Here is a 24,223-nt window from a genome sequence, read left to right on the forward strand (position 1 = left end):
AGGGGGAAGGAAGGAGAGAGAGGGGGAGGAAAAGGAAGAGAGGGGAAGGAAAAGGGGGAGAGAGGAGAAGGAAGAGGAGAGAGGGGGAGGAAAAAGAGAGAGACGGGAAAGAAAAAGGGAGAGAGAGGAAGGAAAAGGAGAGAGAGGAGGAGGAAATTGGAGAGAGAGGGGAAGGAAATTGGAGAGAGAGGGGAAGGAAATTGGAGAGAGAGGGGAAGGAAATTGGAGAGGGGAAGGAAATTGGAGAGAGAGGGGAAGGAAATTGGAGAGAGGGGAAGGAAAAGGAGAGGGGGAGGAAACGGGGGAGAGGAGAAGGAAACGGGGGAGAGGGCAAGGAGAGGCGGCGGTCCGTGCGGCTGCTTGGAGGCCCGGGCGGCCGGCGCTGCCCAGAAGGAGCCGAGCGCAGCATATGGCGCAAAGCGGCGGCTCCGGACGCCGTGGGGAGGGAGGGGGAACACCCCAAACCCCCCAGCCCCGGCCGCCGAGCCTATAAGGCGCTATTTATTCCTCCCCCTGCAGATGTCCATGAATGCGGGAGGAGCAGGGGGAGCCGATCTTTGGGCGCGGGGAGGGAGAGAAGCAGCGCTCCTTCCTTTTAACATGCTGTTGTCTGGCTTGATCTTGTCACTCCAAAGGGCCCCATTCAGAGGTATTCATGCATCTGCCTCGGGGCCACAAAGGGAGCTCAGTTTATAAACTGTCTGTCCAGTTGCCTGCGGCCTTTAGTCCTTTTGTTTTCCCCTCTCTTAATAAACTTTTTGGGGGAGTTCATCAATACGCTTGAATAGCTGATGTTCTCATTCTCAGCGAGGGGAAGAACAGAAGGTCTCTCGAAGAGTGGGTTTTGTTGTTTTTTTTATTTTTTAACAGAGGTGGGGGTGGGTTTTTGGTGGGTTGGGTTGGTTTTTTTTTTTTTTTTTTTTTTTTTTTTTTTTTTTTTGCTCCTTAAAGGAGAAGCGAGGCTTGAAAAGCGTCGGAATAAAACCTTTAAAAAAAAACACCGAGAAAAAAAAAAAAATCGGAGTCCGCCCCAAAACAAAACCGCTGTTGAATTTTAGGGGGAAGGAAAAGGGAGAGGGGGAAAGGAAATTGGAGAGAGGGAAGGAAAAAGGAAGGACTGGAAGGAAAGGGAGAGAGGGAAGAAAAAAGGGAGAATGAAAATGATGGGGAGGGAAGGAAAAGGGAGAGGGGGAAGGAAAAGGGAGAGGGGGAAGGAAAAGGGAAATGAGCAATATTTAATTGCCCCCCGGCCCCACCCCACAGCAATTCTCGTCCTGCCGGCGGAATTAAGACGATCCCCGACTGATTTCACAGCTCTCCAAATATTGTGGGATGGGGGGATTGGGAAGGAATTTCGGAGAGCAGGCTCATTTCCAGGGGATTTAGGGCCAGGAGCCGCCTCTAACCTTTCCCCCCCCTCCCATTCCCCCTTCCCCCGGCACTCGCAGCCATCGCAGCCCGGCGCATCCATCCCCCCACGCCCCCAAATCCCCGGGAACATCCCAAATATCCCAAACCCCGAGTCCCCGCTGCAGCCTCCCTTCGGCGCCTCCTTTGTGGCCGAGCCCCGGGGGAAGGGGCGGGGGGCTCGGGGCTGCCCCCATTTCCCAGGCACGGCCCCCTCCCCGTGCCGGCTCCCTCTGTCCTCCCTTGATTTCTCTTTTAAGGCGTCGATTTTCCTGGCAGCGCCTCCTCCCTCCCCGCGGAGCCGGCTCGGAGCGGGGCCGAGCCGCCCCTTCCCCAGCGCTGCCTCCCCGGGCAGCCCCCGGCGGCTCCCGCTCAGCGCTTCAAGGCCCTAATGAGTGTTGACAAGTTTAATGAGTTTGTTTTAAAAGAGGAAAAAACTGCTCAAGTCGAGATTTCCGAGTCAAATCCATTAGGGGATCCCATTGAAACCCCCCCCCCCCCCCTCCCGCTGGCCCGGCCGCTCTTACAGCGCTGGGGGCAGACCCCAAAACAGGGACTCGCTTCGGGGGATCGGCCCCCCTGAGGAGGATGGAAAAGGGGAAACGCGTCCCCCGTCCCCATAAAACCCCAAAGCCACCCCGGGCTGCCGAAGGGGAGCGTCCAGAACCCTGAATTTCTGTAGGAAAGTCCCTCAAAGCGCCCGCTGTGCCCCCCGCCCTCTTTTCCACCCCTTCTCCCCCGGAGTTTGGGGGATCCCCGAGGAGGATGGAAAGGGGAAACGCGTCCCTATAAAACCATCCCTATAAAACCCCGGCGGCCGAAGGGGAGCGTCCAGAACCCTGAATTTCTGTAGGAAATTTCAGCAAAGCGCACCCATTTCCCCCTTCTCCCCCGGTGTTTGGGGGATCCCCGAGGAGGATGGAAAGGGGAAACTCGACCCTATAAAACCCCAAAGCCGAAGGGGAGCGTCCAGAACCCTGAATTTCTGTAGGAAAGTCCCTCAAAGCACCCCCTTTCCCCCCTTCTCCCCCCGTGTTTGGGGCATCCCCGAGGAGGATGGGAAGGAGAAACTCGTCCCTATAAAACCCCGGCGGCCGAAGGGGAGCGTCCAGAACCCTGAATTTCTGTAGGAAACTTCATCAAAGCGCCCGCTGTGCCCCCCGCCCCCTTTTCCACCCCTTTTGCCGCGGAGTTTGCGGCTCCCCCCGAGCCCCCCGTGAGCAAACAGCCCCCGAAGGCGCGGCGGAGGTCACGGCGAGTCAGGCAGTCTGACTCGGTGAACTCTGAGCCGGGCGATTAGGGGAGGGGGGCTCTCCTTTTTCAATTTCGCCACTTCCTAGGTCTCTCCATTGTTCCAATTCCAAACAGCTGCTGGTGCTAATCTTGCGCTTATTTGCGAGCGGGAGGAAGAAATGCCCGCGCCCCGGAGCGCGCTGAGATTGGCGCTGCCCGCCGAGCCCCGAGCCCGGGGAAGCCGGGGAGAGACAAAACAGAGCCGGGTGATTGAACTCGGTTTGACTCTGAGCCCGCCGGGTCCCTCTCAACCCCAAATCCAGGGAAATCAGGCTCGCAGGTACCCTTAAAGGCGGAGCCGAGGGGGGTTTTTATTTTTCCCGAAGGTTAAACTCCTCCATCCACTCAGAGTGCGGGGAGGGGGGAAAAGCCAAGCTGGGAGGGAAAGGAGCGGCCACAAAAGCCCGGCTGGGAGCAAACCCGGGGAGCTGCGCCCGCCAGGGTTTGGCTCGAGCTGGCTGCGGAGGGTTTTATTATTTTTGAGCTCTCATTAAGAGGGGATGGAGAAATTAAAGGGTTGAGGGAACCTCGTGCCAGAGAAAGCATCGCGCTGGCACGTGTGGAGGTGGGGGAGCCCTGCCCCGCTCGGGCGGGCGGGAGATGCTCTTTAACTCATTTATTGCCCTCATTAACAGGGTCGGGGGTGCCGGGAAACCATCCTGGGAGCCGGGGCCCGAGGGAGGGAAGGGAATCACCCCCGACCAGCAGAAACCCCCCCAGCCACACCAAGCTTTGCCAAGAACCTTCAAACCCGGACTCCTAAAATCGCCCCACGCGTGTCGGGGCCGCTTTTTTGGGGGGCAGGGGAGGGATTTTTTTGATGTGCTGAATTCAGGGGAGCCCAGCAGCCCCGGCTGCTCCTGCCCGGCCCGCAGCCTCTCGGGGCCTTTATTGGTTTACCGAGGTGTTAATCCCCTCACAATCGAGTTGTCTGACCACGGAGCCCCGTCTCTATTCTTGTTTACATCTAATTACGGCGCTGAAAACGCCACTTCCCTTCCCACCCTCCCTCTCCGCCAGCCCCAACTCCCATTCCAGCCCTTTCCAGCAGGTAAAACCTCTCCGGAAGACAATCCCGGCTCGGCCGTGGGCTCCGAGGGCTGGAAATAGGGAGCTTGGGGTTTTGGGCACCCAAAAAAAAACCTCGGCACCCCCCCCAGCAGGGCCGGTTTTGGAAGCACCTCGGGGCTCGCCGTCCCGAAAGCGGAGCTCTGCTCCCACCGCGGTGTCAGCGGCATCTCCGAGCTGCCCTTAATTCAATTAAACCCCGTCACCCCAGGAAGCCGCCGGAGATGCGCCGGGGCCGCGCAAACAAAGGACTTTTGAGCGCGGAGGGCGCGGGGACCCCGCTGTCCCCCGCGTGTCCCCCGCAGCCGGCGGCTCCGGCCGCGCCGGGGTTAAACCCGCAGCCACCGCTGCGAGCTGCGCGCCTTGGCTGCGATAGCGTCTCAGCCCTGGGGCCATTCCTCTAAATCAATTTTCAAAACAATCAGTTTAGGGGCTTTTAATTAAGCTTTAAACCGGCGGTTAAAAATAGCAGTTTACTTCTTTGGGATGCAAACGAGGCGAGCGTAAAAATAAATCAGAGAGACGGGGGCCCGCTGCCTTTTGGGATTCGGGGAGACGCAGATTAAACACGTCCCAAGATTACAAGGATTTCTTTTTTTTTTTTTTTTTTTCCCCCTTTCTTTCAACACTTATTCTCTCTCTCTCTCTCTCACAGCAGCTGCTCTTTCCCTGCCAGGCACCGAACTGTCCGCAGGACCGGGAATGCGGCGGCTTTTCCCAAAGAAAAACGTCCCCAGCCCCGATCCCAGCTCAGCAGCAGGTTAGCCACCTTTCCCTCCACGTCACGAAAGGCAAATAATATATTTTTTTAAATCAATCAATCAATAAAAAATAGAATTTCAGCTCTCCAGCTGCGTTTGTGGCAAGGAGGAAAAGCCTCTGCAAGCTCAGACCGCTCCCCGCTCCCCGCCAGCACGAATTTCGCTTAAAAAGCGGAATTTAGGCTCCTTTGTAGTTCTAAATCGGATCCTCCAGGTTCTCGCCACCTCCCCGCCAGCCTCTTCCTTTGTCTCGCACTTTCCTGCGCTCAGGGCCCGGCCCGGCCCAGCTCCGCACCTTTAAATCCCTTAAGCCGGAGCGGGTTTGGGGCTCCTGAAACGCAGCTTCTCGCCCCAAAAGCGGCTCTTTCAAGGCGCCGGGTTGATTAAAGAGTAATTAAGGGCGGTAGGATTCCTTTGGTGCGGCCGCGGGGGCTCCGCACCCGGCGGATTCTCCGCAGGTGACCCCGAGAAGGGACGGACAGGGCTGGGGTCGCTCCAGGCCGGGCTGAGCCGCGCACAACGCGCCCCGTTCGGCCTCAAAACAGCGCTGTGGGGCGGCTTCTCCACCCCGCCGGCCTCACTGGGGGTTTTACCCCTTCCCCACCCTTCAAAACCCCAAATTCCCGGCCCTCCGCGGCTGAGACCTTGACCCGGTTTGTTCTCGGTTTGGGGACAAAACCAGCCCGGCCGCTGCTCTCCGCGCTCCAGCAGCAAGGGCCGGGCTGGAGATTCCCCCCAGGCCCCCAAAGTTTGGGGTGAGGCTCTCTTGGGGTCTCAGGATGCGCAGGACGGCGGGGCGGGGACTCCCGCACCGTCCCCACGCCCCCAGGGAGCACAATTTGGGGTTTTTCCTCCTTCCCCCCCCCCCCCCCTCTCCCAGCGGGAGGAAAGCCCCAAATTCCCCGTTTGGGGAAGATCTTCTAAAAACCAAATCAAATCGCGCCAAAAGGGGAAAGAAAACACACGAGGAAAATAAAAACACGAGCGGGGATGGGGTGGAGGGGGGTGGGAGAACGAGCGGGAGCTCCCCCCCGCCCGAGCCGCCGCGGGGCTGCGGAGCGAGGAAAAACCTTTCCCAGGCCGATCCATTCCTCCCCAAACTCTCTCCCGTCCCTTCCGCGCTACTTTCAAGGACTTTCTGCTGCGTTTTTTCCGCCGCTGCTTCCCCGAGCATCGCCCCCAGCCCACCCCGCCCTCTCCCCGCTGCCGCAGCGCCTTCGCCCCCCTTTCCCCCCTTCAGATCTCAGCGTGTTTGCTCTTGACTTCATCCACTAAGTCAATAGTTTGGAGATGCCCTCATCCTCAGAGGCCCGAGCCCCCCGTGTCCCCTCCCTGTTTTCTCCGGCGGATAATGGCAGCCTTTTGTCGTGTAATCAAGCTCCCGAGGGGTTGGGAGACAGATATGGATTCTTGGCATTTGTCGGTGGAAATGAAAGCTGGATTAGGCAGAGGCGGCTGCACACTCCATGGTAAAGGACAACAACTATTCCCCCATTGAAAGTCCCATTCTGGTTTGGTTATTTTATCTCTTAAAAGTTGTTTGTATTTCTAAAGTGGCCATTGAGGCACTCAGAAAGTGTAGCAAGCTGGAAAGCCGCGCTGCCCGATGAAAGGCGGGCGCACAAAAAAAAAAAATAAGAAAGGGGGACGAGGTTAAGGGGAGAGAAAACAGAGCGGGGAGGGGAAAGGAAAAAAAACGCGGAGGGGGAAAAAAAAGGGAAAAAAAAAAAGGATGAGGGAGAGAGGAGGGGGACGGCAAAAGAGTTAAAAAAAGAAAAAAAAAATCAAATTCAACCCCCAGGGGGAAAGTTTAAAATGGCCCAGAAAAGTCGCGCAGCCGCCGGAGGAGCCGGGGCTGAGGAGCTGCGGCTCCGCGTTTTCCCTTCCCGGCCTGGCAGGGGGGAAAATCATCCCAATATTTGGGGTTTCCTGCTGATTTTGGGGTGGCGGGGATATTTTTCGGCTCTGAGAGCTCTCAGCTTGGCGCTGGGGTTGTTTTATCCCTTGGGAATTCATCCCAACCTCCTGCCTGCTTTATTCCCTGCAAGAGCTTGGCGGAGCCGGGGAAAAAAACTGGGAAATTGGGGAATTTCTCCCTCTCTGCTCCGTGAACCTGGGAGCGTTTTCCCTCGGGAATCTCGGAGGTTCGGGTTGGTTTTACATCATTTTCCCCCCAAAAAACCCCAGCCCTTGGGTTTCACCAGGCTGCCTTCATCCGAGGCTCCGCCGCCTCTTCCTCTTCTTTCCAAACCACCCCCTCCCCCCGCCCCCGCGGTGAATTTGGGATGGAAAAACCGCCTGGTTGGGTTTGTTTATTTGGAAAAAAAAATAAATAAATAAAACAAAAAAGGCAAAGAAAGAAAAAAAAAAAAACCAAAAACAACCCCAACAAAACAAACCATTTGTCAAACCCTGCAAACTTTCCTCCTCCTTTTCTTTTTTTTTTTTTTTTTGCCGGAGTTTCGGGCGTGGAAATCGCCGCGATCCCGCTGCGAGCCCCGCGCGCAGGGGAGGGTTTGTGGCTGGAAGGAGATTAAGGAGAGCGGGAGGGGGGGCGGGAAAAAACTCCGGGAAAAAAAAAGCGACGGAGCAACGAGGCCCAACCCAAAAATCCGCGTTCTCAGGGAAGGAAAGGGGGGGGGGGGAGAAAAAAAAAACTAAAAAAAAAAAAGCTTCAAATAGCTCAATTTGCTGCTTTTTTAGCATCAAACGGCGTCTCGCGCAGGAGTGGGGATGGGATTTTGGAATAATTCGGTCGCCGCACGGGGGGGAAAAGGAAAAAAAAGGAAAAAAAAAATCAGGAATCCCTCTGGAAAAACGGACGGCGAGAAAAACGTGTAGAAAGGAGTAGAAATAATGAGTAGAAATGAAGATAAATGAATAGAAATAATGAATAGAAATTAATATAAGTTAATAGAAATTAATATAAATTAATAGAAATTATGAATATAAGTTAATAGAAATGAATAGAAATTAATAGAAATTAATAGAAATTAATAGAAATAATGAGTAGAAATGAATAGAAATAAATAGAAATAAATAGAAATGAATAGAAATGAATAGAAATAATGAATAGAAATGAATAGAAATAATGAGTAGAAATAAATAGAAATGAATAGAAATAGTGAATAGAAATTAATAGAGACGAATAGAAATGAATAGAAATGAATAGAAATAATGAGTAGAAATGAGTAGAAATAAATAGAAATTAATAAAAATAAATAGAAATTAATAGAAATTAATACAAATAAACAGAAATAAACAGAAATAAACAGAAATAAATAATGTTGCTTTTAAAGTCAGCCGCTCCCCCGCCCCATCCCGGATCCTTTAGGGTCGCGCAAAGTTTGGGGTCATCAACCTCGGCCCCCCCGGCTCCCATTCCAGCTTCCCCCGACGTGCCCTGGATGTCCCCTGCGTGTCCCCGAGCACCCTTCGGACCCCGCCCCGTCCCTCCCGCCTTTCCAAACGCGAAATTCACCGCGGGTGGAATTCATTCCGGGAAAAAAAAAAAAAAAACCAAAACCCCAACAACGGCCCCAAAATCCGCTCCTCTCCGCGGGCTCGGGGAAGAGCGCGGAGTTCAAGGAGCTTTCGGGAGCCTTCTCCCAACTCCGGGGCGGCCGCGGAGCCGCCCGGCTGCTTCCAGCTCCGCTCCTCCGCTCGATTTTTCCTCCCGAGCCCCTGGAATTGCCAAAAAAATGCAAATCGGCGCGGCCCCAGCACGGGGATGGAGAAGGCAGCGGGGCAGGCGAGGGTTTGCCGGATTCCCTTGGGAAAGTGGGAAATTGAAGGGGTTTAATCCAGAATTCCTTTGGAAAAGTGGGAAATTGAAGGGGTTTAATCCAGAATTCCCTTGGAAAAGTGGGAAATTGAAGGGGTTTAATCCAGAATTCCCTTGGAAAAGTGGAACTTGAAGGGGTTTAATCCAGAATTCCTTTGGAAAAGTGGAAATTGAAGGGGTTTAATCCAGAATTCCTTTGGAAAAGTGGGAAACTGAGGGGGTTTAATCCAGAATTCCCTTGGAAAAGTGGGAAACTGAGGGGGTTTAATCCAGAATTCCCTTGGAAAACTGGGAAATTGAAGGGGTTTAATCCAGAATTCCCTTGGAAAAGTGGGAAACTGAGGGGGTTTAATCCAGAATTCCTTTGGAAATTGGAAAACCACTTCTTTCCCACGGGTTCCATTGGAAACCTGGAAAAATCCCATTTTTTCCCGCGGATTCTCTTGGAAAACTGGAAATTGAAGGGGTTTAATCCAAAATTCCTTTGGGAAAGTGGGAAATTGAAGGGGTTTAATCCAGAATTCCCTTGGAAAATTGGGAAATCACTTCCCCCCCCCCCCCCCCCCCCCCGGTTTCTCTTGGAAAAGTGGAAAATTGAGGGGGTTTTAAATACAGAATTCCTTTGGAAAAGTGGAAAATCACTTTTTTTCCCCAGGATTCTCTTGGAAAACTGGAACACCGAAGGGTTTTAATCCAGAATTCCCTTGGAAAACTGGAAAATCGCCTTTTTTTCCCCCAGGATTCTCTTGGAAAACTGGAAAATGGGGGGATTTTAATCCAGAATTCCCTTGGAAACCTGGAAAACCCCATTTTTTTTTCCCCCGGATTCCCTTGGAAACCTGGAAAACCCCATTTTTTTCCCCCAGATTCCCTTGGAAACCTGGAAAACCGCTCTTTTAAAATCCAGAATTCCCTTGGAAAACTGGAAAATCCCTTTTTTTTTTTTTTTTCCCCGGATTCCCTTGGAAAATCCCTTTTTTTCCCGGATTCCCCTCGGGTTCGGGCACGGCGGGTCCAGAACCGTCCCCCCCCCTCCCCCTCCGCCCCAGTTCCGGAGGTGCCGCCGCGCTTCGATCTCGGCGCTCTTGGGGTCGGGCCCGGGGGTTCCCCCCGACCCCAAACCCCGCCCGGGGTCAGGCCGGGGCTGATCCCACATTTAGGAACAACACCACCACCAAATCCCAAAAATGAGGGGAGAGGGAAAACCAAGAAGGGTTTTCCTCCCTCGGCCCCGGCACGGGGGGGTGGGGGTGGGGAAAAAGGATTGAGGTGCCACCGAGCCCCCCCCGGGACGTCCCCGGGGCAAGGGGGCATCCTGTAGGGTCAGGGGGCGTCCTGTAGGGTCAGGGGGAGTCCTTTGGGATCAGGGAGCGTCCTTTGGGGACAGGGAGAGTCCTTTGGGATCAGGGAGCGTCCTTTGGGATCAGGGAGCATCTTTAGGGACAGGGAGTGTCCTTTTGGGGACAGGGAGAGTCCTTTGGGACCAAAGAGTGTCCTTTGGGATCAGGGAGCGTCCTTTGGGGGCAGGGAGCGTCCTTTGGGATCAGGGAGCATCTCTGGGATCAGAGAGAATCCTTTGGGATCAGGGAGCGTCCTTTGGGATCAGGGAGTGTCCTTTGGGGGCAGGGAGAGGCCTTTGGGATCAGGGAGCATCTCTGGGATCAGAGAGAATCCTTTGGGATCAGGGAGCATCTTTAGGGACAGGGAGCGTCCTTTGGGATCAGGGAGGGTCCTTTGGGGGCAGGGAGCGTCCTTTGGGATCAGGGAGCGTCCTTTGGGATCAGGGAGGGTCCTTTGGGGGCAGGGAGGGTCCTTTGGGGGCAGGGAGGGTCCTTTGGGGGCAGGGAGCGTCCTTTGGGATCAGGGAGGGTCCTTTGGGATCAGGGAGGGTCCTTTGGGATCAGGGAGGGTCCTTTGGGGGCAGGGAGCGTCCTTTGGGATCAGGGAGCGTCCTTTGGGATCAGGGAGGGTCCTTTGGGGGCAGGGAGGGTCCTTTGGGGGCAGGGAGCATTTTGAGGACAGGGAGAATCCTTTTGGGATCAGGGCATGTCCTTTGGGATCACGGAGCACCCTTTGGGGACAGGGAGCATCCTTTAGGGCTACGGGGAGTCCTTTGGGATCAGGGAGCATCTTTAGGGACAGGGAGAGTCCTTTGGGGACAGGGAGTGTCCTTTGGGATCAGAGAGAATCCTTTGGGATCAGGGAGCCTTTTTAGGGACAGGGAAAGTCCTTTGGGGGTAGGGAGCATCCTTTGGGGGCAGGGAGAGTCCTTTGGGATCAGGGAGCGTCCTTTGGGATCAGAGAGAATCCTTTGGGATCAGGGAGCATCTTTAGGGATGGGTAGAGTCCTTTGGAGGCAGGGAGGGTCCTTTGAGGGCAGGGAGCGTCTTTTGGGATCAGGGATCATCTTTAGGGACAAATTTAGGGACAAATAGGGAGGGTCCTTTGGTGGCAGGGAGCATCCTTTGGGGTCAGGGAGCGTCTCTGGGATCAGAGAGAATCCTTTGGGATCAGAGAGCATCTTTAGGGACAAAGAGAGTCCTTTGGGGGCAGGGAGCATCCTTTGGGATCAGGGAGCATTTTTAAGGACAGGGAGAGTCCTTTGGGATCAGGGAGCCTCTTTGGGATCAGGAAGCGTTCTTTGGGGACAGGGAGAGTCCTTCGGGATCAGGAAGAAACCTTTGGGATCAGAGATCATCTTTAGGGACAGGGAGAGTCCTTTGGGGGCAGGCAGTGTCCTTTGGGATCAGGGAGGGTCCTTTGGGATCAGGGAGTGTCCTCTGGGGTCAGGGAGCATCTCTGGGGACAGGGAGCGTCTTTAGGGACAGGGAGTGTCCTTTGGGATCAGGGAGCGTCCTTTGGGAGCAGGGAGCGTCTTTAGGGACAGAGAGCATCTTTGGGGACAGGGAGAATCCTTTGGGATCGGGGAGTGTCCTTTGGGGGCAGAAAGCATCCTTTGGGATCAGACAGTCCTTTGGGATCAAGAAGCGTTCTTTAGGGGCAGGGAGCATCTTTGGGGGCACAGTAGGATCCTTTGGGGGCAGGGACTGTCCTTTTGGGGGCCGAGAGTGTCCTTTGGGGTCAGAGAGTGTCCTTTAGGATCAGGGAGCATCTTTGGGATCAGAGAGCGCCCTTTGGGATCAGAGAGCGTCCTTTGGGATCAGGGAGCATCTTTGGGATCAACTTTGGGGACGGGGAGTGTCCTTTGGGATTAGGGAGCATCTTTGGGGACAGGGAGAATCCTTTGGGGTCGGGGAGCGTCCTTTGGGATCAGGAAGCATCCTTTGGGATCAGGTAGTGTCCTTTGGGATCAGGAAGCATCCTTTGGGGGCAGAGAGCATCTTAGGGGCAGGGAGAATCCTTTTGGGATCAGGGCACGTCCTTTGGGACACCCCTCTCTCTATGGGGCAGTGGGACACCTTTTATGGGGCAGAGCAGGGTCCGGCCCGGTCCTGGGGAAAGCCGCCCCCTCTTGGAACCCCAACTTTCCCTCCGCTCCCAAAAAACCCCGCTCGGGATCAGGTGGAGGCGGAGGGAGCGTCCCGGGGCTGGGACATTCCCCTACGGCCTCAATCCCTCCTTCCCCCGCTCCTGAGGAGGAAAACTGGGCTGCTCCTTCTGGAATTCCTTCCCAACATTTCCCTCCAAAGCCGCGCTCCCAAAAACCCCCGCGAGCCAAAACCTCGCGGCAGCCGCGGATTCATCAGTGAGCGAGCCCTGCCCTGCCCCGGCCTTGCGGAGGTCGCGATATTCCTCACGATATTCCTCACGATATTCCTGATCCATGAGCTCGGCGCCCCGGCCCCGCAGAGCCCGCGGAGAGGCCCGAGGAGAGACCCGGGGAGAGCCCCAAAGAGCCCCGAGGAGAGTCCGAGGAGAGCCCCGGGGAGAGTCCGGAGAGAGTCCGGGGAGAGTCCGGGGGAGAGTCCGGGGAGAGCCCCGAGGAGAGTCCGGGGAGAGTCCGGGGAGAGCCCGGGGAGAGTCCGGGGGAGAGGCCGGGGAGAGCCCCGAGGAGAGTCCGGGGAGAGTCCGGGGAGAGCCCGGGGAGAGCCCGGGGAGAGTCCGGGGGAGAGGCCGGGGAGAGTCCCAAAGAGCCCCGAGGAGAGTCCGAGGAGAGCCCCGGGGAGAGTCCGGAGAGAGTCCGGGGAGAGTCCGAGGAGAGGCCGAGGAGAGTCCGAGGGGAGGCCGGAGAGAGCCCGAGAAGAGCCCCGAGGAGAGCCCCGAGGAGAGTCCGGGGAGAGTCCGAGGAGAGCCAGGGAAGAGCCCGAGGAGAGTCCGAGGGGAGGCCGGGGAGAGGCCGGGGAAAGTCCGAGGAGAGCCTGGTGAGAGCCCCAAAGAGGCCGAGGAGAGCCCGGGGAGAGCCCGGGGAGAGTCCGAGGAGAGCCCCGAGGAGAGCCCGGGGAGAGCCCGGGGAGAGCTCCGAGGAGAGCCCTGGGGAGAGTCCAAGGAGAGGCCGGGGAGAGTCCGGGGAGAGCCCGAGGAGAGCCCCAAAGAGCCTCGGTGAGAGCCCCGAGGAGAGCCCGGAGAGCCCCGGGAGAGTCCGAGGAGAGCCCGAGGAGAGCCCCAAACAGCCCCGGAGAACCCCGGGAGAGGCCCGGGGAGAGTCCGAGGCGAGCCCGAGGAGAGGCCGGGAAGAGCCTCGGCCCAACCCTCGGAGAGCCCCAAACAGCCCCGGAGAACCCCGGGAGAGGCCCGGGGAGAGTCCGAGGCGAGCCCGAGGAGAGGCCGGGAAGAGCCTCGGCCCAACCCTCGGAGAGCCCCGGTCCCCCAGAGCCCCAGAGAGCCCCGCAGAGCCCCGCAGAGGCCGCGGAGAAGCCGCGGTTCACCAGCGGAGCCGGAGCCAGCCAAGCACGAAATGTGCAGCCTCAGATCTCGCGTGTCCCACCAGACGGAGCGGCCGCTAATTAACAGCGAGCGGCTCCTGCGCGCGGCCCGAGCCGCCTGTAATGTGCTGAACTCCCTTTGTGGCGGTGTCACCGCAAATGTTTCTGATAAGGGAAAGCATCCAAGGATCAAAGGCTCTAAAGCTTCTCAATTTCCTCGAGCTGCCTCGACTTTTCCTCACCTACTTCTGCTTTTTCTTGGCCTTGCTTTGGTTTTTTTCATTTCCAGGCCCTTCTCCCCTTTCCCAGCCCCTCCAAGGGGATGCGGCTCCCCGCGAGAAGTTGCAGCCTTTCCCGAGGAGCTCCAGACCCTCCCCGAAGAGTTCCAACCCTCCCCGAGGAGCTCCAAACCCCGTCCAAGGAGCTCCAAACTCTCCTCAAAGAGCTCCAAACTTCCCCCGAGGAGCTCCAAACCCACTCCAAGGAGCTCCAAACCCTCCCCGAGGAGCTCCAAACCCTCTCCAAGGAGCTCCAAACCCACTACGAGGAGCTCCAAACCCACTACGAGGAGCTCCAAACCCCGTCCAAGGAGTTACAAACGCCCTCTGAGGAGCTCCAAATCCTCCTTGAGGAGCTCCAAACACCTCCGAGGAGCTCCAAACCCTCCCCAAGGAGTTACAAACCCATCCCGAGAAGCTCCAAATCCTCCTTGAGGAGCTCCAAACCCTCCCTGAGGAGCTCCAAACACCTCCAAGGAGCTCCAAAGCCTCCCTGAGGAGCTCCAAACCCTCCCTGTGGAGCTCCAAACCCTCCCCGAGAAGCTCCAACACCCCCTGTCCCTCCTGACAGCCCCAAGGGCCGTTCAAGCGCACGGGTCAGTCCCGGACGGTGCTGCCAAAATATCGCCACCATCATCATCCTCATCATCCTCATCGTCCTCATCGTCCTCATCATCCTCATCGTCCTCATCACCCTCATCATCCTCATCACCCTCACCCTCATCACCCTCATCACCCTCATCGTCCTCATCGTCCTCATCGTCCTCATCGTCCTCATCGTCCTCATCGTCCTCATCACCCTCATCATCCTCATCACCCTCATCACCCTCATCGTCCTCATCGTCCTCATCGCCCTCATCACCCTCATCACCCTCATCGCCCTCATCACCCTCATCATCCTCATCGTCCTCATCGTCCTCATCGTCCTCATCGCCCTCATCACCCTCATCACCCTCATCATCCTCATCGTCCTCATCGTCCTCATCACCCTCATCACCCTCATCACCCTCATCACCCTCATCGTCCTCATCGTCCTCATCACCCTCATCATCCTCATCGTCCTCATCATCCTCATCACCCTCATCACCATCATCATCCTCATCGTCCTCATCATCCTCATCATCCTCATCATCATCACCCTCATCATCCTTGTCACCCTCATCACCATCATCATCCTCATCGCCCTCATCGCCCTCATCATCCTCATCACCCTCATCATCCTCATCACCCTCATCACCCTCATCATCTTCATCGCCCTCATCATCCTCATCATCCTCATCATCCTCATCACCCTCATCATCCTCATCGTCCTCATCTTTCTCATCATCATCACCCTCATCATCCTCATCACCCTCACCGCCCTCATCATCCTCGTCACCCTCATCATCCTCATCACCCTCGTCACCCTCATCACCCTCATCATCCTCATCATCCTCATCGCCCTCATCATCCTCATCACCCTCATCATCCTCATCATCCTCATCATCCTCATCGCCCTCATCACCCTCACCCTCATCATCCTCATCACCCTCATCACCCTCATCACCCTCATCATCCTCATCACCCGCGTTCTGCCGTTCAAACCCAGCTCCGCTCGCCCTCCCCGCGCCCCCCGGGCCCTTCCTTCCCCTGCTGTCCCCAACTCCGGGTGACAAATGTCTTTATAAACACGCAGTAGTGACACCGAATTCCTTCTGCGGCGCGCTCCCGCCGGGTGCCAGCTCGGGGATGAGCCGGGAATGAGGAGGAGGAGGAAGAGGGAGGAGGAAGAGGCGGAGGGGATTTTTGGGAGGAAGCGGGAGGGGGAGGGGATCCAGCGACCCTCCCTCCCCGGGGCCGCATCCCCATCGGAAACTCTGCTCCCTGCCAGTGCTGCACCTGCGCTTCCCAACTCCTGCATTTTCCTGGGATGAGAGGGGAGCAGAGGGCCAGGAGCCCCCCAAAACCCCAAATCCGGGGGGGTCTGGCTCCTCCGCCACCCCCGCAGCATCTCCCACTCAGCGCTCCCCTTTCCCACCTCGGATCCCTCCTTCCCTTCCCCACCTGAGACCCCCTCAGCATCTCCTGAACCCCCCCCAAAAAAACCCCCAGAGTCCAAACCAGGCCGAAGTTCCCATGAAATAACCACAGAATTTATTTAAAAACCCACAAGAAGGCGAATAAAACCCCGCGGGGGGAGAGGAGAGAAAAGCGGCGGCTGAATGAAACGAGCTTTCTTTTTTCCCTGCCCCCTTCTTTTTAAGAATAACGTCCATAAATACGGAATATCCGCAAAGCCCAGGTCTGCAGAGGGGCCCCGATTTGCCTTTTTTTTTTTTCCCCCCCCTTTTGTGGCAAACGCAATTTCCCCAAAGATCCTTTTGCCCCCAGCCCCCTCACCCCAATGCTCCAGCGAGTCCCTTCCCTCTTTAAGGCCACTGTCATACGTGCCTTAAAATCCATGGAAATTCCCCTGAAAAAATTTGGAAAAAGCTCCTCGTGGGGGTGAGGGGGGGGGAATTTGGGGGGGGAGGTGAAACGGCGGCGTGGAGGGGGGGGTGGAAAGGGGAGGTTAATCCGGGTTTAACGCCGTGATGCAGTCGCAGGACCAGGGCTCGGCTGATTGCGTTATCTCTTCCCAACATTTGGGTCTCCCATATTTCACCCAGCCAAATAGCTGCGAGAAAAAAAGTGCGGATGGAGGCACTCCTGACGCCTCAGGAAAATATGTTATTAATATCTAAATAACTTCCCAATACTGTCTCTAAATCTCCCCTTCGCCACTCCAGATGATGAATTCGTTTGAAGTGTTCTCCCGTCTCATCTCCGCTCTCTCTCTCTCTCCTTTTTTTTTTTTTTCCCTTTTTTTTTTTTTTTTCTCCCAGAACCAGGCTTATTTCAAACTGGTAAATATCTAATTCCTTTAACCACGCTGCAGACACGTCTCTCCCCCTCTTTGGCGCACAATTCCCGTTTGGAAAGATCCGCACGGCCGCGGCTCCGCGGGAGAGCGAGACCCCAGCGCAGCCCTGAGCTGCTCCTTGAGATGATTTTGGGTTAAAAGAGGCGTTTTCTGGGGGGGATCTGTTGGTTTCCAGCATCCCCCGGGTCACGCAGTTCCCTCTCAGCCTTCCCTGCCTTGATTCCAACCCTGCCCCCTCTCTCCCGGCCCAATTAGGGCCCAAACCCGGGATTAGGACGAGACCTCCCCGCTTCCTTCCTGCGCGGCTCTATCGCTCCTCCATCTCCACCCCGTTGCCCAAAACCCGCTTCCTACCCGCCCCGGGTCATGAAATCACCTCCAAATTCCACATTAAAACGTCTCCCGTGCACTTCCTCTCCCGTCCCGGGCGAACCCCACCTGCCTCTGATCCCGAGATTTCCCTTCCCACTCCCCGCGCTCCGGGATTTGAACCTTTTCTTCTCCCCCAAAGCAGGGAGATGGCGAGGGGGGGAGGGAACGACGCCGGGAAGGAGGAAAAAACAAAACCCCAACCCCAAAGGAGCCCAGGATCACAAACATCTCCCTAAAATCCCCTCACTCCTCCCCGCACGGCCGAACCCCGCTCGCCGCATCCTTGTCTTAAGTTTGGGTGGTTTTTTTCTTTTTTTTGCCAAGCGCCTCGTGTTCGATTATTCTCGTTCATTCCCCTCTCCAACCTTATCTCTCCTCCTCTCTTCTCTCCCCGCCGTCACACTCGATTTAGGCAGGAGTTTATCTTGCAAACATTCGCCGACTTTGTTTATGTAGCCCAGGTTCTGCAGCTACTCGTTCCCAAAAGCCACTGTTTGCCTTTGTAATTGTTATCTGTGTTTATTGTTGTACCTCATTTGTCTCAGCTTTTTTTGTGACATGTAAGCTCCGTGTGTGCTCGCATCCATCCCCCCCCCTTCCTCCCTCTCCCTTCTCCCTGCTTTTTTTTTTTTCCGTATTTTTTTTTTTTCCCCTCCCTCTTTTCCCTCTCCTCTCTCGGCCTGAAATATGCACGGAATAACTCAGCCTAAAGCCAATGAATTGCTTGACACCTCCCTATCTCTTTCCTGCCCCCCATTATTAGAGCTGATCCCGCTCGCAACACTCACAAATCCCGCCTGGGCTCTGTTTGATTAGATTGCCAACCTTTGGTAATCCCTTGATTTGATGAAGTGGCTGCTCCCGGTTCCCCCCGTCCCGCCCCCCCCCCCCCCATCGCGCTTCTAAACACACATTTACAGAGGAGCCGCTTGTTGGTTTTTAAACCCACGCCGATTGTTTGCTGATCAATCGGCCCCGCCAGCGCCGCTTCCCTCCGCTCCTCGCTCCCGCCGTGGGGAACAAAGCCCCTTCCCAGCTTTTTTTGGGGGGCTGTCCCCCTCTTTGTCCCCCCCTTCTCCCTCCCCGAGCTCCGTCAAATCGGGCAGGACCTTCCAAAGTCTCCCCGCGGCTCCCCAAAAACGCGGCTGCTCCCGGGTGGAATTGTCCTTTCCCCTCCCCAGCGCTGGTCTCACCTTCCCCCGCTTCCAAGGAACCCCAATCCCGCCGCTCTCCCCCAAAATCTGCCGGGGCACAAACTCGGGGGTGGAGGGATGGGGGGGACGCACGAAGCGGAGTGCGGAGGTGCGGGGCAGGGCGGAGAATTCCCTAAAAATCCGCTTTTCCACCCCAAATCCACAACCGAGCCGGGGGTGCCTGCGAGCATCCCGCGGGGCTCCGGGGGGGGAGGGGGCAGCTGCGGCCCGGGGGTGACACGGTCGGGGTGGGGGTGACCCTCTCGAGGTGGGGGTGACCCTCTCGAGGTGGGGGTGACCCCCCGAGCTTCCCCTCCAGCAGCGCCATCCCCAGACCCCTCCCTTCCCCCCCAATTAATTGGCCGCAATTAATTCCCCCTCCCCATCAAGCCCCCCGAGCGGCGCCCCCCCCCCAAAATTTGGGGGTGCCCAAATTCCCACCCCCTGCACCTCCCAGCGAGGGGGAGAGCGGCGCGTCCCCCTCCCCGCCGGCCCTAATAAATAATAACAATAACAATAATAATAATAATAATAATAATAATAACAACAACAACTCGCTCTTAACAAGGATATCTCTATTAAATAAATAAATAAATATATATTTAAAAAAAAAAAAAAATAGAAACCCAAAGTGAAGCCTCATGAATATCCGCCCAGGGCTAGCTGGAGTGAGCCGTTTAAAGATGAAAGTGCAAAGAAATAAAGGCTCAATTTAATCTGCCTTAAAACCCTTCAACTTAACGTTTGTGCTGGGAACTCAGAGAGTGAGTACTGATTGGGGATAAATACATTTCTTAGCATGCCTTGGAGCTATTACACCCTTCTCCAACACAGCTCCCTATTCAACAGCCACAGTTTTCATTACCAGCTCTAATAAGTCTTAACATTATTAAATGCCAAGCAGACGATAGAAAGAAACAGGCGCAGGGTGGAAGCTTTCTTTCCCACTTAAAAAGAGAGAGCATTTAGGGCTGTCTTCCCCCGGCTCCCCGCGAGGAGAACCCGCCACGGAGCGTTTGGCAGCAGCGGAAAGGAAAAAAAATTAAAAAAAAATTTAAAAATTAAGAAGAAGAAGAAGAAGAAGAAGAAGAAGAAGAAAAAGAGATTAAAAAAAAAAAAAGCCAAAATAAAGTTTTTTTCCCCTTTTTTTCCCCCCCCCTCCCTCCGCAGCTCTCGGAGGGAGAATTCGCTTGGAGACGCGGAAATTGATAAAAAATCATCCCTCTCCCCCCGCCGCCCTCCGGCTGCGCGAGGATGGGTTTGTTTTAGCGGGGAATAAAATTTGGGTGGAGGGGGCAAAGAGCTCCGCAGAGGTTTTAGTTGTGGGGTGCAAAATCGCGTCGTGTCCGAGCAGAAATCTCGGTTTTTCCAAGCACAAACTGCGGGGTTGGGATATTTTTCCAAGCACAAACTGCGGGGTTGGGATTTTTTTCCAAGCACAAACTGCGGGGTTGGGATTTTTTTCCAAGCACAAACTGCGGGGTTGGGGTTTTTTTCCAAGCACAAACTGCGGGGTTGGGTTTTTTTTCCAAGCACAAACTGCGGGGTTGGGGTTTTTTTCCAAGCACAAACTGCGGGGTTGGATTTTTTTCCAAGCACAAACTGCGGGGTTGGGATTTTTTTCCAAGCACAAACTGCGGGGTTGGGATATTTTTCCAAGCACAAACTACGGGGTTGGATTTTTTTCCAAGCACAAACTGCGGGGTTGGGTTCTTTTTTTTTTCCTCCGAGCAGAATTCGCGGCGTTTCCCAGCGCGCAGCCGCCGCCCGCCAGTGTTTTTTACAAGCGGGATCATCAATTATCTTAATTGGGGCCATTAAAACTTTCCCAGGCGTTAAAACCCGCCCGGGCGGCGGGAAATTTGGAATTTCGGACGCTTCTTTTGCAGCCGCGGCTTTGGAGATGCGCAGAGCCCGCCCCGCACCCCAAAAACCCCCGAATTCAAGTGGGGTTTTTTTTTGGGGGGGGGGGGATTTCTCCGCGCTCGGCGCAGCCGGGGCGCGACCATAAAAAAAAAAAAAAAGGGAATTGCTGATAAATTGGGATTTCTCTGCGGGGCTGGGAGAGGCGGATTCTGCGCGCTCCGAGGGAGCGCGGCGCTCCACAGGCTCCGGCAATGGGGAATTTGCCCAAATTAGCCCCCTTTCATCCCGGAATGGGGGCTCGTGTTTGATTTGTCCGCGGCCTCACCCATGAAGGGAGAAGGGAGCGTTTTGTTTTGCCTCTTGACACGCACTTTCTGCGTGGTAATCAGGGATAAAAAGCTCCCAGCTCCTGCATTCTGATTTTTTTTTAATTTTTTTGGGGGGTTTTGTTTTGTTTGTGTGGGTTCTTTTTGGGGGGGGGGGGGGGGGGCGATGAAAACGCGCTCGGGGACGGCGAAAAAATAAAAACAACACCTCACCAACCTACGCTTTCAAAAATAAAGATATTTTCCCCAGCGGCCACGTTGGCTCGAAACTCAATTTAAACAACACCCCCCCCCCCCCATCAAAATCTCCTTTTCCCCCACTTTAATAAAACCTAAAAACACCCCGAAAAGCGAGCGGGGGGAGCTCCTGGCCCACACAATGGCCCCGATTTGCAAATGAGCATCGCCCCCCTCTCCAAATCACAGCAACATTTTGCAGCGTCCAACGGCTCTGCCTTTCTGCAGCAGCCGCTCCGATAATATTACAAAACTATCTAACAGCAGGGAGTTTTGAATAATTTATCTCCCTTTCTTCCCCTCCTCGGCCCTTTGTCCAAAAGTTTTTCTCCTCCTCGCGGAATTTTGAATGAGAATGGACGCGCCCTCCCTCCCCCATCCCTTTACTCCGTTTTTAAGGCAGCCTCGGGTTTTTCCCCCTTTCCCCCCCCCTTTCTTTTTTTCCCCCCTTTTTTCTTTCTTTTTTCTTCCCTATTTTCTTTCTTTTCTTTTTTTTTTTTACTTTCTTTTTTTTTCCTTTCCTTTTTTTTCTTTCCTTTTTATTTTCCTTTCTTTTTTTTTTTTTCTTTCCTTTTTTTTTCTTTCCTTTTTGTTTTTCTTTCTTTTTTTTCCCCCCTCCGCTGTTTGCTTTTGTGGGCAGGAATCTTTTCCTTAAAAAGCTTCAATAGACTCGAAGGTCTTTGTAAGTGAAGTTCATCTTCAAGGTTGGGAAAAGAGGAGGGGGGGGGGAAAAAAGGTGGGGGGGATCGGATCCTTAAAAAAAAAGGAAAAAATAATAAAAAATAAACCTCGTTTTGTGCACCTTCGTTTCCAGCTGATGGGGGCACGGGGGAGCCTTTTCTGCCCCAAAATTCCCCCCACGCCACCATTGCCCCGCGTTGTCCCAAACTGGGGGGGAAACTTGGGAGCGACGGGGAAAGTTTGGAAGCGATTCCCACACCGGGATTGGGGGAAAACCCCGCTGACCCCAACAGCGGCGATGCCACAAATCCCCCAAAATTCCAACTCGGGCTCAACCCCAGCAGGCCCAGCCCGTCCTCGCTTTGCACCAATTCGGGAGAAAACCGGCAAATCCCAATTTCCCGCTGCCCGAGACTCCCAAAACCGCCCGTTTTCCCCCCAAAAAGGCGCCGGGCTCCGCCACAAGGAGCTCATTTTGTGCCCAAACCCAGCGGCTCCTCCTCCCGCGGCTCAAAGTTTCCCGTTTTCCCAAGCGCCTTCACTGACAAATCTCATGGATGCTCCCGCAAAATTCCACCTGGTTTTTTGGGGGAAGGGGAATCACGGCGCTGCCCGCACTCAAATCCCACCCCCAGAGCAGCTCCTCACCCCCAACCCCGCATCCACAGCCGGGAAAAGTTGGATTCTTCGGCAGAAAACGCCGGATTTGGGAGGTGATAACACAACCCCGCCAGCGGCCTGGCTCGGAGCCTTCCGCCGACACCCGCGAGGCTTTTCCCTGGATAATTTTCCCTGGATGATTTCCCCCGGATAATTCGGGGGTGCAGCCCCGCTCCGGGGACCCCTCCCCATCCCCCCCGTGTCCCCTCGGTGCCTCGCGGCGCTCGCGGCTCCCGTCCCTAATTGATATTGATCGGCGCCATCGGTCACCTGTCAGCCCCGGTTCCAGGGGACCACTTAGGCGGCGGCAGCGAAATCTGTTTAACAAATTCATTTACGGCCTCCGAGGCGCCTCTCCCACCCCACCCCCCCCCCCCTTCTCCAGCCATTCCCGGCCCTTTTTATGGATAATTGATCCCGAGCAAAGCACCGACAACTCTCCCTCCTCCTGGGAACGCCGCCGGCCCCGGATTTTTCTTTTTGGGGTGGGGAAGGGGCGAATCCAAACGCAGCGGTTCTGGAGCCATCCCGTGGCCCCGATGTCCCCCCCCCCCGGCGCGGCGCGGGCACACGCGGTACCTTTGTCGCCCAGGATGCCGTCGATGCTGTGCTTGGCCTTCTTGTCGCCGTCCTCCTCCTTCTTGTCGCAGTCCTCGTCTTCCTCTTTCTTCCCGAATTTGATGCGGAGCACGCGGCTAATCGAACTCACTAAACCTCGGACAGTCAAAGGCAGAAAGGCGAGTATAAGCTGCCTGGGAAAAGTGGGAATGCCGCGGGGCAGGAGGAGGCCTTGTGTCCCCTTTTCCCATGGGAATGCACCTGTCGGCACCGCCCGAAGAGTTCCCCAAATTGCCAAAGTGGGACCCGCCGCTCGCCGTCCCCACGGCCCGAGCAGCACCGGGATGTGCCCGACACCGGCACTGGAAGCGTCCCCAGGGGCACCACCTGCTCCGGGACCGGGAAAAGTCCCCAAAATTCCCAAATTTCTCCCCAGCTCCCCATGGGAAGCACAGCCGGGATGGAGCTCCGGGCCTGTTCTCACCCCACAGAGAAGGCGCAGCCGCCCCAAAACCCACAGGGACCTCACAGCGAAGCCCTGCAGAGCCCCACCAGACCCCAGGCACATCCCTGCAGGCTAAAATTTGGGATCCAGCCTCGCTTCCCATGGGCAGTCGGGATCTCTGGCTGTGAGGTCGGGATCCCATCGCTGCGCAGCCTCCGCCGCCGAGCAAATCCCAGCGGGACCGACCGGGCTCCCCTTTCCCCCTGGATTTGGGGGGCTCCTCTGGGGCTCTCCCCCTGCCCCAGCATCCCCCCGGCTTTCCAGGGAGCTGGAAAAAGTTGGGAAAAGGGGTTGGTTTGTGTTTGTTTTTCCAGCAGCCGGGGCACAAATCCCCCCTCCTATCCTGGGTTTTTCTTGGGATGATTTTCCCCCCTCCATCAAAGCAGAGACCAGGAGGGTTGGGAACGTCTGGAAAACCTTTCTGGTGGGATAAACATTCCCACGGGATTCGGGGGGTTGGGGGCGGTGTGGCCAAGCTGCCTTCTCACCTGAGGGCACCGTGCTGCGGTCGCAGTGCCCGTCCTTCAGCAGCCGGTCCCGGATCTCCCAGCTGAACATCCCGGGGTTCTCCCGCTTGTATTCCTCGATTTTCTTCTCCACGTCGGGAGTCGCGACCTGCTTTTGTGACCAAGGGGCGCCGGAGGTGTCCCCGAGGGTGCGGAGAGAGGGGAAGGGAGAGGAGGGAAAAAGCGCTTTTAATTCAAAAGAAGCGCTGAGCAGCGCAGCTCGGCCCTGGCTGCTGGGTTTGGGGTGGAAAATGGGCATTGGGAAGGGGGGAAAGGGGAAATAAAGCTGGGAAAAGGCCGAATGTTGGCCGTCCTGAAAGTGGAGTCTCTGAGGGCCGGGAGAGCGGGCAGGGTGGGATCACCCGGAGCTCCAGGGGACGCTTTTTGGGGTGTTTCTGAGCAGCTCTTCCCAAAACATCCCCGAATTCCCCGCTCCCCGCACCCGCGGGGCCCGACGGAATCGCTCCAACGCCATCGCGCCACTTGTTGCGCGTGGAAGCGACCCCAAAAAAACCCCCTCATTAATTCATTCATCGCCTTCAACTTTCTCCCCATCAGAGGCCGAAAAACGCAGGTTTATTAAAACCCCCTTTTCCCCGAAAATAATAATAATAAAAAAGCTTGGAAAACTCGCGCTGCATCCACCCCCCTCTCCCAAAAAAAAAAAACCCCACCCGGTGGCATTTTGGGACGAAAGGAAGGCGGCTCCGCGCGGTGCCCGCAGCGCACTCACCCTGGGCTTGCTGCCGCCGATGGCCCCGGGCCGGATGGATCCCGTCTCCTGGTACCGGCACAGGATTTTGGAAACGCAGCCGTGGGAGACGCGGAGCTGCCGGGAGATCACGCAGGGCCGGATGCCGTGGTGCGCCATCTCCACGATCTTGTGGCGGATGTGGTTGGGCAGCGGGCGCCCGTTGATGAAAACCCCTCCGAGCTGATTCACCCTGCCCTGGCCCAGCGGGGTGGACACTGCGAAGGAGAGATGGGGGGGAAAAACCCGATC

At 55.9% G+C, this 24,223-nt stretch overlaps 1 protein-coding gene across 3 annotated transcripts in view; it reads right to left on the bottom strand.

The window, feature by feature from the left end:
* Positions 1-24,223, bottom strand: part of PAX7 (paired box 7) — a gene marked incomplete at both ends in the record, with an annotated part of 126,562 nt that overhangs the window by 100,311 nt on the left and 2,028 nt on the right. For 2 of the 3 annotated variants that reach the window (XM_082295660.1, XM_082295658.1), the window contains 3 exons: positions 22,231-22,359; positions 23,203-23,332; positions 23,954-24,189. In XM_082295660.1, coding sequence (XP_082151786.1) covers positions 22,231-22,359; positions 23,203-23,332; positions 23,954-24,189 — 495 coding nt within the window. Of the gene's footprint in view, positions 1-22,230; positions 22,366-23,202; positions 23,333-23,953; positions 24,190-24,223 lie in introns of all 3 variants that reach the window. The other variant, XM_082295659.1, reaches the window with a different exon arrangement.

The sequence above is a fragment of the Coloeus monedula genome, assembly GCF_965178545.1.
Source record: "Coloeus monedula genome assembly, chromosome: 22".
NCBI classification, from domain to species: domain Eukaryota; kingdom Metazoa; phylum Chordata; class Aves; order Passeriformes; family Corvidae; genus Coloeus; species Coloeus monedula.